Here is a 15,194-nt window from a genome sequence, read left to right on the forward strand (position 1 = left end):
CAAAAAACACGTCATTTTAGCATTCAACATATCCCCACAATAAGGGAGCGCCCTCACGACCTAGGAAAAAGAGAATACAAGTTCATCAAATAGCTCAACTCGATCTTCTTTAGCATCTTTAATAAACCATCCCATTTGATAACCTACATCTAATAAAGAATACAATGAAAGGAAAACCCTTTATCCATTGACATATCTTATTAACAATAGAAAATCATGACAAATCTTTAAAGGATATATGAGGATGCTTCCATCCATCTATTAGATAGAATCACAAACCACCATTCATCAGCTTCTCAATTAGGTCCATCTTTATCTTCAACTCCAAGAAAGAAGGATAATACACCACGCATACATCACAAAACATACAAAAACTCATACAAACACAATACCAGGTAGTCTAAATGGCACATGCCCCCAAAAAATGGAGAGCAAAGAAAAATGTTTTTCCATTAAGAAAAGATGATACAACCAAGAAGAGGCTTCACTTTGAAGTAGGACAAATATATTTCTTTTTAAACTACATGCTAAGCTTGAGACGCTCTAGAGCTTTACTCTCATCTACAAATCTACAAAAGACTGAGGTGCATTTTGTAGGAACTGTAAACAACACATCCTTTCCAACAAGATCATGAACCTGGTAGTAGGAAAATCTTATGCAAAGTAATACAAAACATCCATTTGAGCAACAATCATGTCCACATTTGGATTTATTATCAACTACGGGATACTCTTTTGAGTATTCAGATGAGACTGATGATGTATGAAAGCAAGATACCAACAAAAGTTAGTAGCAAGGCATTTAGAAGTATCCTCAAAATGAACATGCACCTGAGAAAAATGAAGATAAGAAGTCAAACATGTAGTAAACATCTTCCAAGACCCTAGAATAAAAAGCCAGTTAAACAATGGTCCTATCAAAGAATCATGCAACATCCATTGCCTTCGATGAAGAATGTCACTGTCATATCTAGGTGTATCCCACACTGATTGAGGAGGAAGGTTAATATAATTAGATGGAGATGGTAATGGAATAAGAGGGGAATATTGCAAAGGTGGATAAGACAAATCATAACATGAAGGTAAGTGAAGGAATAAGAAAGATGGAAAAGGTGGAGAATCTATAAAAAATGTTTGAAGGGATTCTCCTAAGAAAACAAAAAGAATAGGAGGAATTATAGATTAAGGTTCAGAAGGGGTAGGAGATGATGTAGGATTAGCAATAAAATGACAAATAGTAAAAACAAGAATATGAGGGAATCCAAAAGGAGTAAAGGATAAAAGAGAAATAGTATCAAAAGCATTAGGACATGAGAGAATAGGAAATAAGATCAATAGAATCCAACGGGTAAATAGAACAATGAAAATTAAGGGCCCAAAAAAAGGAATCAGTAAACAATGGATGATCAGCAATATAGCTCAACAATTGAGTTTGTAATGGCTGGATATTAGATTTATGAAAGACACTCTGTAAAGAATGAGGTTCTAGAGCATCATCTACCAAAGGCAGATGCCAAGCATGCCCTCTACACCAGGATATCTACTTATGATAAGTCGTCAAGCTTTTTGCTAACAAGAGCTCCAATGAATGAACATACATGACTGCTTGCAAAATCACATCCCCCACATAAACATTCAGATCCTCCTCATCAAGAATTTGCAGATGCCTTGTAAGATACATATAAGATAATAACTGGGTTTTATCTGAAACTAGCTCATCCACAAATCTATCAAAGATAGCTCTCAGCAAATCTGTAGACCATAAATTTGACCACCCATCTTCTAGAGGTTCCAAATCCACATTGCTCAAGGAAATGTATAAGGCAAACCTTTGTTGATTATACTTAATCTAGAAGGAGAGGGGAGGTGACACCAATGTAGTATAGCGAGTAAAGTCATTATGCACACAATTCATCCATTTTGTTGAAGGTGTTCGACCTTAGCAAAAAACCCATCACATAGCTTAGCCTTTTGCTGCAATTGGTCAAGCTGCTCTTTAGAAGATAAGACACAAGAAACTATAGGAGTTGGAGGAGGAATAGAGAGAGTAGTAATTTTCTAGTTAAGCTCTTCAATAAGCTTCTTTTGGGATTCATCAATGTCTTGGGAATTGTGCAATTGACCCTCATAAGTATCCAAATTATGAGGTAATTCTATCATGTCCTCAAGAGCTGCATTATTTTCTTTAGTTAAAGACGCATTCTCAACTTCCAAGGTAGCCACTTTAGTTACTAACTCTTTGATTTGGGCTTAGTGGGAATCCATCAAAGCAATAGGTTCAGTCATCTATTTATGAATGTCATTGAGGGTAACTTTTTCAAATGCCAAGTCTATCAATTCAACTGACTAGTCAATGAATTAACTTTGTCTTGCAAGTAATTATAAACCCCGTGTAAATAGATAGAAGAAAAGAAGTAAGGGAAGTCTCGAATGTAGATTGGACACTAGATATCAACTGGTAAAGTAGGAACTAGCCAGCGTCATCTGTAAAGAAGAGGAATCTACTAATCTAGCTATCCATCCCTTTGGCAGCAAATAAGTTTGAACAAGACAGGAATGAAGGGAGGGAATTGCTAGAAACAGGAGGGGTAGTGTCATGTCCTGCATAGGAGGACCTGAACAACTGAAATGGATGAGAAACTAGGCAGCCTTGTGATACATTTGCGTTTAGACGTCTGCGTTTAGTTTGAAAAAACCTAGGAGGGGGCTCATCCTCTGAATTTGAATTCGGCTATAATGGAGGAGGAGATGGAACAAAAATTGGAGCTGCTTCAGAAGAGGAGTAGGATTAGCCACCACTGGCACACTACCAGGAGGAGGGGCAAAAGTAATAATTTTTTGAAGAAAGAAACCATAAGAAACATTATTGCCTTGACCCTTTCTAACTCTCTAAAAATGTTGATCCATCTTGGCCAGCATGAATGCAGTCCAATTAAACTTGGCTACCTCAAGGATCCGAACAGATGCAATGAAGAGCTCCTTAGATAGACATTTGGAAGCAAGCTTTTTGGACATGAATCTGTCTTGGAGGAATTGACATAGGCTTCCACATCGAAGAGGAGATATGAGCAATAGAAACCCCAGAACTAGTAATGACTTTGATGGATACCAAAGGGTAGACGTCTCCTTCTAAAGAAGTGAAAGGATCTCCTCGGCAGTCAATAACTAATTGCCATTAGGTACAAAGGAAGTTGAAAGAGCCAGACATAACGCTTCACTAATATTGGCAGTGGATAGGCAGAAGCGTGCGTCATAGATAAACCAGACTATTTTTTGTATGACGTGAGGAAAGAGTAGCAGAGCTTGTTATCAACTGGTGGAAACTTAAGCACTACAAATGAATGGAGACCAGCACGATGGTGAATACAACCCACCTCAACCAAGAGAAGGGAATAGTCATGCACTGGCAATGGCACATGCTAGATCACTATCAGGGAAGTAGAGGAAGATACCATTCAAACTACATAGGATACACACACACACACAACCAAGAAAAATAGAAAAATTCTTGCCAAACCCAAACAAGCCACCAGTAAGAAAATATCAGGAAAAAGAAATAGAAGAACAAATAGGACTGGACCCAAGCAATCCACATCCTATGAAAAAATTCAACATGACCTACACACTCATGTGACCGAAAGCTTCATGCGATGCAGATAGTCAGGCACCTTGAAACCCCGTAATTAAGCACTCAAAAAGAACAAAAAGTCAAACACATCGTATCCCAAACACTAACTAGACTCAAAACAAAATCATAGATTCGAACCATCAGAATAAACATAGAAAAATATGATCAACATCTTTGATTAAGAAATCCCGATCCCTGTAAACATTGGGAGTATACCTAAGGTGCAGTGAAGGAGAGAGAAATAAAGAGAGGGAGAAAAGAGGATGAGATAAATGGAGGGATTGATAGATAAATGAAGAGAGGAGAGAGGGGGAGAGAGAAATAAGGAGAGAGAGAGAGAGAGAGAGAGAGAGAGAGAGAGAGAGAGAGAAGCAAATAAAGAGAAGAGGAGAGAGAGAATGAGAGAAGCCAAGAGAAAGAGATGGGGGTAGAGAAACAAAGACGTAAAGAGAGAGGAGAAAAGAGTGGGAAAGAAAGAGTTTCTTCTTCTAGCCCTTGAGGTACATGTATTGTTTTTCTTTTCTTTATATTATTGTTTGTAAAGAGATGCACTGAGAGAAAAGGATAGAGAGAGAAATATAGAGGGGAGATGAGAGATAGATAAATATAGAAAGAGGGAGGAAAAGAGAGAGAGAGAGAGAGAGAGAGAGAGAGAGAGAGAGAGGGAGAGAAAAAAGAGGGGAGAGAGGAGGGAGAGAGAAATAAACAGAGTGAGAGAAGTGAGAGGAAGTAGCCAAGCAAATCAAAGAGCTTCTTGAAATGGGATTCATTGAACCAAGTTCTTCACCGTATGCATCCCAGTCCTGTTAGTCAAAAAGAAAGATGTATCTTTCAGAATGTGCATTGACTACAGGGATCTCAATAAGATAACCGTGAAGAACAGGTATCCTATACCCAGGATAGATGATTTGCTTGATGAGCTTAAGGAGGCTCGATTCTTCACGAAGATTGATTTGAGATCAGGGTATCATCAGATTCGTATGAGAGAGGGTGATGAGGTCAAGACTGCTTTTAGGACTGATCGTGGGCTCTACCATTTCTTGGTGATGCCATTCGGCCTTACAAACGCTCCAGCTACCTTTCAAAGCCTGATGAATAAGACTCTGCAACCTTTCCTCTTTCAGTTTGTCTTGGTGTTCTTTGACGACATTTTGATCTATAGCAAGACTTTACAGGATCATTTGTCGCATATGAGGAAGGTTTTTGATGTGTTGAGACATCATAGGCTTTTTGCTAAGGAGAAGAAGTGTTCTTTCATGCAGACTGAAGTAGAATACTTGGGACATATAGTCTGTGAAAAAGGAATACAGGCTGATCCCAAGAAGGTGCAATGCATAAAAGATTAGCCAACGCCTACTACTACTACCTCTCTTAGAGGATTTCTTGGTCTATCTTCATTCTATCACAGATTTATAAAGAATTATGCGGCAATTGCAGCCCCTTTAACTGACAGGTTGAAGAAAGAGGCTTTCTTTTGGGATGCTCTTGCAGATAGCAGCTTCAACCAGTTAAAGGAATTACTTACCTCTGCTCCTATTCTTGTATGCCCGGATTTCTCTAAAGAGTTTACTATACAGTGTGATGCTAGTGGCCGTGGCATTGGGGCTGTTTTGCTTCAGGAGCATGGAGTAATTGCATTTGAAAGCCGTAAGCTTACTGATAAGGAGATGGCCATGAATGTTTATGACCAGGAAATGTTGGCTATTCTGCATGCAATCAAGAAATGGCACCATTACTTATATGGCAGCCGGTTCAGAGTACATAGTGATCATCGGGTACTCAAGTATTTCCTTACTCAGTCAAATCTCACTCCAAAGCAAAGACGATGGGTAGCAACATTACAAAATTATGACTTTGACATCACTCATACAAGGGGCAAATATAACATAGTGGCTGATTCTCTCTCTCGTATGTGGGCCTGCAAAGTATCAGCCATGATAGAATTACATAGTGATTGGATTGAAGAGCTACAAGAGGCATATCTCTTAGATGAGGAATTCAGCCAAATCTTTCAGAAATTACAGCAAGGTCTTATGGAAGAAAACTCACATTACCAGCTTAAAAATGGTATTGTTCAATACATCCCAGAGGCTGTTATAGGTCAGTGTGAAAAGAAGCTTCGATCACGTTCTATTGTGGAATATTTGATTAAATGGAGAGGTTTACCCTATGAAGAGGCTTCTTGGAGACCTGATTCAATATTGGATGAGTATCCATACTTGAGGGATACATTGGTGGCTGAAGCCTATTGCTTATGGAGCTAGTATTGATGTAGACTAATTCAGGACAGCACGCTGTTTTAGAACAGTTTTTGTCGTACTTCATTTTTAGAATTGAGCTATCTACATGAGCTTAAAGTACTCTTCAAGAGCTTCGTTTTGATATGTGGTACATCTCATTTGGACACTTCTATCAAAAGTTATGGCAGATTTGGTCTAGCAAGGACTGTTATTTCAGCAAGCTGTCTACTTTCTTCTGGAACTATTTGTTGAAGATTCTATGGCTCCAATTGCTTCTGAAGTTCTTCAAATCATGTATATAATGGGGTCCTCTTTTCGTTCTTCAAATTCAGCCCTTGTAATGATAATCTTTCATTCATTTCCCATTTGTAAAGCTGTAAAACAGAGTAATACTCTGTTCTATCCATCTCTTCTTTAGTTCTTTCTAGGTTTGTTTTTGAGGACAAAAACTTTTGGGAAGGGATGGATTGTAAGAAGCTGGGAATAGTTAGAATGCTAATAATATGCCATGTCACATAGACACTGGTATATAAGGAGAGAAGTTGTAATTTTTCACATCTTTTGACAAATCAATACAATTTTACAATCTTTCTCTCCCTTCTTGCTCTAAGCTTCCATGGCTTCTTCATCTTTCTTGTATTTCTCTCTCCAATTCTAGTCTTTCTCTCTCCTCGTCACTCTATTTCTCTCTCTCCCTGTAGTCTTCCTCTCTCCTCTGCAGTCTTTCTCTCTCCTCTTTCTCTCTCCCTAGTTCTCTCTCGGACATAATTATTTATTAATATCCAATTAATTATGTAAAACTATTAATAAATATAATATGTATATTAAAATTATCATTAATACAAATAATGCATGAAAGATAAGTATACATAATAATTATTAGCTAAAATAACAATATACTAATTAATATTATATATTATAGTTATACATTAGCATATATACATAACACGTACTACATACTTACTTACTTATTAATTATTATACATGTATATATTATATATTTTTATTAACAATTAATTAATATATTAATATTTATTATTAAATATATCAGTAACTATAAGTAATATATATATTATTGAATTAACATACAATTAGATCATATTTACTATTCTTTATATATATTAAATATAATAATATATAAATATGTATATGTATTAATTATTATGTGTATATATATCATAATAATATTACATTATAATGTATAATAATAATTATTATATTATCTAAAAATTATGTATAATTTACATAGTAATAGTTATAGTTAATGATTAATACATAATCATTGTATGTGATTATAGATTACATATAATTTACATAATAGTAGTTAATAGTTAATGATTAATACATAATCATTGTATGTGTATGGATATAGGTTGGTGTGTATGTGTGTGTATAAATGATATGCATGCATAGACACATGTTTTTCTTTTTGGCTACTTTTATTTTTTCTATGCTTTGTACATGTGTGAACATGTATGTATGTATGAATGTGTGTCTAATATATGTATGTGCATTTGTGTGCTCTCGTAAATGTATGTTCTCTCTCTCCCTCTCATCATTTTTATTTTCTCTCATTTCTTTTTCTTCATATTGTATCTCATCTTTCTTCACTTCATATGTGTGTATGTGGACACCTGTGTGTCTATGTGTATATACATAATTGCATGCATTGCACACATATATATATGCATACATACATATATACACATATATATAATATTATATATTTGCATATGTGCATGTGTCCATATTTCTAAGTGTGTGTTTTATAAGTGTGTATCCATTCTCTCTCTCTCTCTCTCTCCATTTTTTCTCTCACTCATATATATTTACATGTATATAAGTACATCCACATATATGCATGCATGTGTGTATATATGTATATATGTGTTATGTGTTTGCACATATATGTGCATGATTACATGTTTATGTGTGCATATATTGTTCATGTCTTTTTATAGTCTATGTGCATTTGTGTGTGGTTTTAGAGTTTGCATGAACATATTCAATCATTAAAATTATTATTCCATCCCATAACGCTCAATTTTAAAAAATCAACTCTTTTTTCATAGTGTATGTGCATTTGTGGATGTTTTTAAAGTATGTACACATTGCATACACATGTTCAACCATTGAAAAAAAAATCATCTCTCTAGAGAGAGAACACCACATACAATTTTTCAAACGTTTTCCCTTTCCATGATCATATCCTATATTTAAAAAGGAGAAAGAGAGCGTGTTTGTTTTCTAGAGACTTTGAGAAATGGTCATAAGGTTTTGTTGGAGATATGGTTTAAGCTTCATCATGTTAGTGTTGGTCTTTTGCTCCATATACATTAGTGAGTGCCACATCCCCTTTGTATGGCATGTTTGTACATGCAACATTGTATTAATCTAAGGTGCCAAAGCTTTCAGCGCTTGGATTATGTTTTTAATATCAAACTCCCATTAACTCTCTTACCACATGAAACATGCACTCAAACCCCCTGGAAAACCAGAGTGCCTAATTATATTGTAAAGGTGGTTTTTATGAGCTCTCGAGTCTCGAGTCTCGACCCTGGATGGACTATGTATGCCATGTAGCGTTTCCTCTTTTATTATATGGGGTGCTACTAGCTAGTCAGAGTCCAGACCAGCAGTCACGTGCAGGGGTGTGCGCGTGTTCCGGGCCTTACTACTTAGTTGCAACTTGCATGCAGCATGGCGGCAGACTAATAGCCAAAGGAACTTGGAAGGAGGGTCCGGACTCCGAGCTGTCGTTAATTCTTATCAATCAATTTACGAACAGCAGTGATATGGATTTTAATTTTAAAATGAGCACGACTGTTCAGTGTGTTGTCTTGACTCTTGACGATGTGGTAATCCTTACATCATTGTCTAAATGCGCTGCCAACTCCAAATGTACGGAGATGTAGGGCTGGAGTTGGCACTGCCCGTGGCCCACCGCCTACAGGTCCCAAGCTCGTTTCTAACCTTTAAAGCTTTCCGGACGGCCTGTTCTTATTATTATTATTATTATCACTTATTATTATTATGTTATTATTAGTAATTTCTTTTACAAGGAGCTACTTTCCGTATTACAACAAACAGTATTTAAGTGCATTGTTAATTGGTTCTTACACAACCTATAACAAGCTGCTTTTCACATTTGGATCAATATTAGCATTTTGTACAAGTCTCGAGAGAACAGCACTGACCTTCTTTCTGATGGAAGTGAGCTTTCGAGGCCCGGGCAGCCTCGTCAAGGACGAGGCGGTGCAGCGGGGAGAGCTTTTGTCAGAAGAGCGTGGGCGATGGTACTGTAGCCTCTGTGACGATGGTGTTGGTGACACACAATAGTATAAGCCTACTGTAGTAGTATAGTGCCTAGGAGAAAGAACAGAGAAGGTTCAAGGTGGGAAGAACATGTTCGAAGCTACAGAACTGTCAAAGGAACGAGGGATGGCGTTTCATCCGGGTAAGGCAGGCAATGCACCTAACAGACGGAAGAGAACGAGAGGAGTGGATAGGTAGAGGCTCGGGAGTTCATGAGAATGAGCTTCTTCGTCGAGATGAGCTGAAGCTCATTATTCGCACCAGGACGTGCTGCAACTATTTCACCCCCCCAGTCCCCCTAAGAGCTGCTGTCACTGTACTCAAGATGAAACAGGTTGCAACCAGAGATGAATCTGTTTTGCTAATCATATTAGACCGACCACCTTTGATTTGTCATTACAAACACGGGGGATTGACACCAGCTTAGTCGCTAGGATAGAAGAATGGCTTCCTTTTCTTTGTTTTGCTTATTATTTACGCTTCTCTCACTGGCTTCTTGACATCACATGGCTGCTATTGGTGGTGATAGTGCTGCAAGTATTAAAAACGATCGTTTAAACAGTCAAAGAGATCCCCGGATCTTCGCATTTGCGCGAGGACGGAGACAGCAGGTAAGAGGGGCGCACTCTTCTTGTAATCATAACATTTTATTATCGCCATATTGTAACAGCAGCAACAGGAGGAGCAGAAGCAGAAGGAAGTTGGTAGTCAATTCGAAGTGTTGTGGCATAACAATAACAATATAATATCACGAAAAGCTAGTTTTGGTCTCAATCTCTCGCGCACCGGAGGTGCGCACACAGAAACATACACACACATACACTCTCCACTTCCATCTCTCTCTCTCTCTCTCTCTCTCTCTCTGTGTCTCCCTGTGGTGCCAAATCAGATCTGAGAGAGAGAGAGAGAAGACAAGGCTTTGTACATACACACTGTATCTACTGAATCCGTGGACGTGCCTGGTTGCGTCATGTAATGATCGGAGTTCCGTGATCCGACACCACAGCAGCCTGCAAAACTTGATCAGTCATGACGACCCGAAAACTTGTGGTAGAAGTGTGTGAGGGGCGCAACCTGATGCCCAAGGATGGGCAGGGTTCCTCAAGCCCTTACGCACAGGTGGACTTCGATGGCAGGAGGCTGAGGACACAGACTAAAGTCAAGCAGCTGAACCCCGTGTGGAACGAGAGCTTCGAGTTCGTGGTGAGCAGGCCAAGCGAGATGGAGGACGAGTGCCTGGAGGTGAATGTGTACAACGACAAGCACCTCAAGCGAAGGAAGTTCCTGGGGCGCGTCACCATTGGAGGGGGCTGCTTCGCCAAGAAGGGGGAGGAGAAGCTTACCTTCCACCCCCTCGAGAAGAGAGGCCTCTTTTCCCACATCAAGGGCGAGCTTGGATTGAAGGTGTACTACTATGATGAGGAACCGGCTAAGCCTCCTGAGCCTGAGCCGAAAGCTGAAGAGAAGCCTCCTGATGAGGCCCCTGCCCCTGCCCCCGCCCCCGAACAGCCCAAAGAAGCAGCCCCGCCCAAGGAAGAAGGGAAGCCGCAGGAGGAGCAGAAGCCCAAGGAAGAAGAGAAGCCTAAAGAAGAAGAGAAGCCCAAGGAGGAAGAAAAGCCCAAGGAAGAAGAGAAGCCCAAGGAAGAGCCTAAGAGCGAGGAGAAGCCCAAAGAAGAAAAGAAAGAGGAAGAGAAGCCACCCGAAGAGGAGAAGAGCAAGAAGAAGAAGAAGAAGAAGGAAAAGGCAGAGGGCGGGAAGGAGGAGGAGAAGAAGAATGAAGAGAAGGAGCCATTAGTTGCTGCAGCTGTGGAGAAAAAGGATTCAGGGAAGGGAGAGGAGTCCGAGAAGTCTAAGAAGGAAGAGAAGAAACAGGAGGATCAGCCGAAGCCTAGCATGGAGGGAGGCCGTCATCATCACATGCCTCACCCCCACCCTCACCCCCACCCTCACCCTCACCCTGAACCAGATCCTGCAGATTTTGCATTGAAGGATACAAACCCGCCGTTGGGTGGAATCCATGGTGAGAAGCTTAGCACCTATGATCTTGTCGAGAAAATGCAGTATCTCTATGTGAGGGTGGTGAAAGCCAGGAACTTGGCCGTAAAGGATGTAACTGGAAGCTCTGATCCTTATGTAAGGTTAACACTGGGTAACAGAAGCATCCAGACACCCACCGTTCAGAAGAGCGTGAATCCTGAATGGAATTTGGTGTTTGCATTCGGGAAAGATGTGTTGCAGGGACCTGTATTGAAGATCACAGTGTGGGATCAAGATGTGGCCAAGAAGGATGACTTCCTTGGTGCTATGTGGTTTGATCTGCAGGACATCCCGACCAGAGTTCCACCTGACAGTCCTCTGGCCCCTCAGTGGTACCGCTTGGAAGAAATCAGAGGCCAGGGGAAGGTCCAGGGGGACCTCATGCTCTCTGTATGGATGGGTACCCAGGCAGATGAAGCCTTTGCCGAAGCTTGGATATCTGACACAGGAGGCTATGCCCACAATCGGTCGAAAGTCTACCTCTCCCCTAAGCTCTGGTACCTCCGGGTGAATGTGATTGAGGCACAGGATTTGCAGCCCACGGAGAGAACTCGATACCCCGAGGTCTGCGTCAGAGCACAGCTAGGGTTCCAGGCTTTTAGGACTAAAGTCTCCAGGAATAGAAGCACAAGCCCTTTCTGGAACGAAGACCTGCTCTTTGTGGTAGCTGAGCCCTTCGAGGAGCAGCTCATAATCATGGTAGAAGACAGAGTGAGTCCAAACAAGGATGAGGTTCTTGGGGCTACCAAGGTTAGTCTGATAACAGTGGAGAGGAGATTAGACCACAGGCAAGTCTCATCCAGGTGGTTTGATCTGGAAAAGAGTGGAACAGAGAGTGGGAGATTCAAAGGAAGGATCCATTTAAGGATCTGCTTCGATGGAGGTTATCATGTCATTGACGAGTCAGCCTACCTGAGTTCTGATCACAGACCATCTGCCAAGCAGCTGTGGAAGAGGCCATTGGGAGTGCTGGAGCTTGGAATCCTGGGTGGGCATAGCTTGCTGCCTATGAAGACGAGAGATGGCAGGGGGTCGACTGATGCATACTGTGTGGCCAAGTATGGGCACAAGTGGGTACGCACACGCACTGTCATGGATAGCTTCCAGCCACGCTGGAATGAACAGTATACCTGGGAGGTGCATGACCCATGCACGGTACTGACAGTGGGAGTGTTTGATAATTCCCAATTGCAGCAGCAGCCTGATAAGGGAGGCATTAAAGATACCCGAATTGGCAAGGTCAGGATTCGGCTCTCCACCCTTGAGGCCTTCCGTGTGTACACAAATGCCTACCCCCTGCTTGTGTTGCACCCGTCCGGTGCCAAGAAGATGGGTGAGCTGGAGCTGGCCGTCAGGTTCTCTACTGCATCCACTTTCAATGTCCTGCATGCATACACCAAGCCCCTGCTCCCCAAAATGCACTACCTCTATCCACTCGGTATCGCACAGCAGGATTACCTGCGGCAAGTTGCCATGAAGATGGTGACCGTCAGATTGGCACGCTCCGAACCGCCCCTTAAACAGGAGGTGGTTAGCTTCATGCTTGACACAGATTCCAGCCTCTGGAGCATCAGGCGCACCAAGGCCAACTGGTATCGGATAATGTCGGTGTTATCACCGGTCCTTGCGGTAGCCAGATGGTTAGATGATGTCTGTCAATGGCGGAATCCAGTCACCACGGTGCTGGTTCATGTGCTGTTTCTGATCTTGGTGTGGTTCCCGGAGTTGATTCTACCGACGGTGTTTCTGTATGTGTTTCTGATAGGAGCCTGGCATTATCGCTTCCGGCCGCGTGCGCCTCCACACATGGATGCACGCATCTCGCATGCAAATGCTGTGACACCGGATGACCTAGATGAAGAATTCGACACCATCCCTAGCTCCAAGCCTCATGAGATCATCAAGCTTCGGTACGAGCGGCTCCGTGCTCTGGCAAGCAGGATCCAGACTGTCCTCGGCGACATTGCCTCTCAAGGTGAACGGGTCCAGGCCCTCTTGAGCTGGCGGGATCCGCGTGCCACGGCCATCTTCATTTGCTTCTGCCTTGTAGTGGCTGCATCCCTGTACATCCTGCCATTCAGGGCTGCTGCGGTACTCTTCGGGCTCTATTATCTCCGCCACCCACGCTTCCGAGACCGCCATCCGCCTGTGCCCTTGAACTTCTTCCGCCGTCTTCCGTCGTATGCTGACAGGATCTTGTAGCTCTAGAGATTGCGATGATGATGAACATGCGTGGTGCACATTCTGAAACACTGGTGTGGGCCACTGTTGGTGTAAGCTTATGATTGCCATCCTCCTTGGCCTGAAAATTCATTCGTCGCATGAAAGCTTGTGCAGCGAGCATGCCACAACATAGTTTGTGTGGTGCCGCTGTTTGTAAGCTTAGCACGCACTCTCCTCAAAATTGGGGCGCCTCTGTTCCTTCCCTAAGCAGAGGTTATGTGGCACAGCCATGCATTCGTCAGAAACCTAAAATCGAACTCATCACAGGCTGCGGCATTTTCGGCTTCACACCTCCCCGTTAGCAATGGCTATATAGCGTTTGTGAAGTTGGGAAAGAAGCTCATGTGAGGGGGTTTGGTTCCGCACGGGGTCACAATAGAAAGAGAGACACATCGAACGGAGTTGGCTGCGAATCAAGGCAATTTGCAGTGTGGTTCTAGAAGGATGTCGTAGTTCACGGAATAGTCGGTGTGAGAAGGCCCTCCCAACATCTCTCCTTACTTCCAACCATTAGTAAGGGGGGAACATATTTCTGGATTAGAAAAGCAAGCAATTTGGACATACATTTGGAAAAGTTCACACTTTATTCACACGCTAAGACACTCTACTAAGTTTGAGTCTAGTCTAAAAGGGAATCCTCAAGTTAGTCGGCTCTAAGGCCGGTTACACATCGGGCTATGGATGGTGTAGACAGGCGGAAAAAGAGGCGTCAGTTGCCTTATGTATCAAAAGGTCATTAGGTTTGATTTTTGTGGTTGATGGACACTTTTGGGCAAGAGATCTCCCTCGTCTTGAAATTTGGGCGCACCCAATGTACAAGTCGACAGTACCTTTTTTCATAAAAAGCACTATGAGCCTTGATAGGAATTCAACCCCCACCAATCCTCTCACACTTCAAATTCATTACCAATGGGCCAACACAATCCCTTTTGGTGAAATTTGTGGGCGTAGTTTAGTGTGTAATCAAAGCAATGGACAACTTGCACATAACCTAGTCGCCTAAGATTGTGTGTAACCACCCTAATATAGTTTGAAACGCCACTTTCTCGATAGTGTTTCCAGATAGTTCCTAGTTTTTCTTCAATCTAGCATGAGATTACAAAATTACAATTCCTTGGTCACATGGCAATATCCAAACACAAATCTTCAGGGACAAAAAGCCAAAGCATAATATTTTTCATTTCCCCTCGTCTCTTTAAACGCCACATACAACATAGAAGGGTTGTCAAGCACGAAGTGGTGCTACACGAGGAAGAGAAGACACAACTTCTCACTCGATGAAATTCACTATAAGATATACGTCTTATATCGATGTTAAAAGTGACGAAAATATAAATAAAGATATTTGTCTCTGTCGTTGTAAAAAGCGTCGTTATTGGCGATGCCATAGAACAGTCGACAGTAGCGTCGTTGTTAGCGTCACTATTTGCGTCGGTATCAGTGTCACATTTTACCGACGCAAATAACGACACTGATAACGACGCTTTGCGATGTTAATAACGATTGCCAATAACGACGTGTATAGGTAAATTTGCAACGCTAATAGCGACGGTAATAGGATTTTTTTTTTTTTTGTGGTAGGGCAGCAAGCTGCTTTGCTACATATAGCACTATGTGCTTTATTTGGGTCATATAAAATAGTTTTTGCATTGTGTACAATGCTCGTATAATTAAAGATAGAGTACTTAAATTATAATATTGATACATGAAATAAATACATGATCGTATAATGAAAGCGATTGGTACAATCA

The 15,194-nt window shown here is 41.5% G+C and overlaps 1 protein-coding gene across 1 annotated transcript; it reads left to right on the plus strand.

Moving 5' to 3' along the window:
• Positions 1-9,046: 9,046 nt before the first annotated feature.
• LOC148041829 (FT-interacting protein 7-like) lies at positions 9,047-14,669 on the plus strand. The gene has a single exon (XM_087683009.1). The coding sequence runs from the start codon at positions 10,213-10,215 to the stop codon at positions 13,420-13,422; it is 3,210 nt and encodes a 1,069-aa protein (XP_087539135.1). The 5' UTR covers positions 9,047-10,212; the 3' UTR covers positions 13,423-14,669.
• The last annotated feature ends 525 nt before the right edge of the window (positions 14,670-15,194 follow it).

The sequence above is a fragment of the Lygodium microphyllum genome, chromosome 1, assembly GCF_053477565.2.
Source record: "Lygodium microphyllum isolate KBCC chromosome 1, Lygodium_microphyllum_v1.1.10, whole genome shotgun sequence".
NCBI lineage: Eukaryota > Viridiplantae > Streptophyta > Polypodiopsida > Schizaeales > Lygodiaceae > Lygodium > Lygodium microphyllum.

Excerpts from the sequence above, each read along its gene's own strand:
- LOC148041829 (XM_087683009.1), top strand. The coding sequence starts at position 10,213 with ATGACGACCCGAAAACTTGTGGTAGAAGTGTGTGAGGGGCGCAACCTG.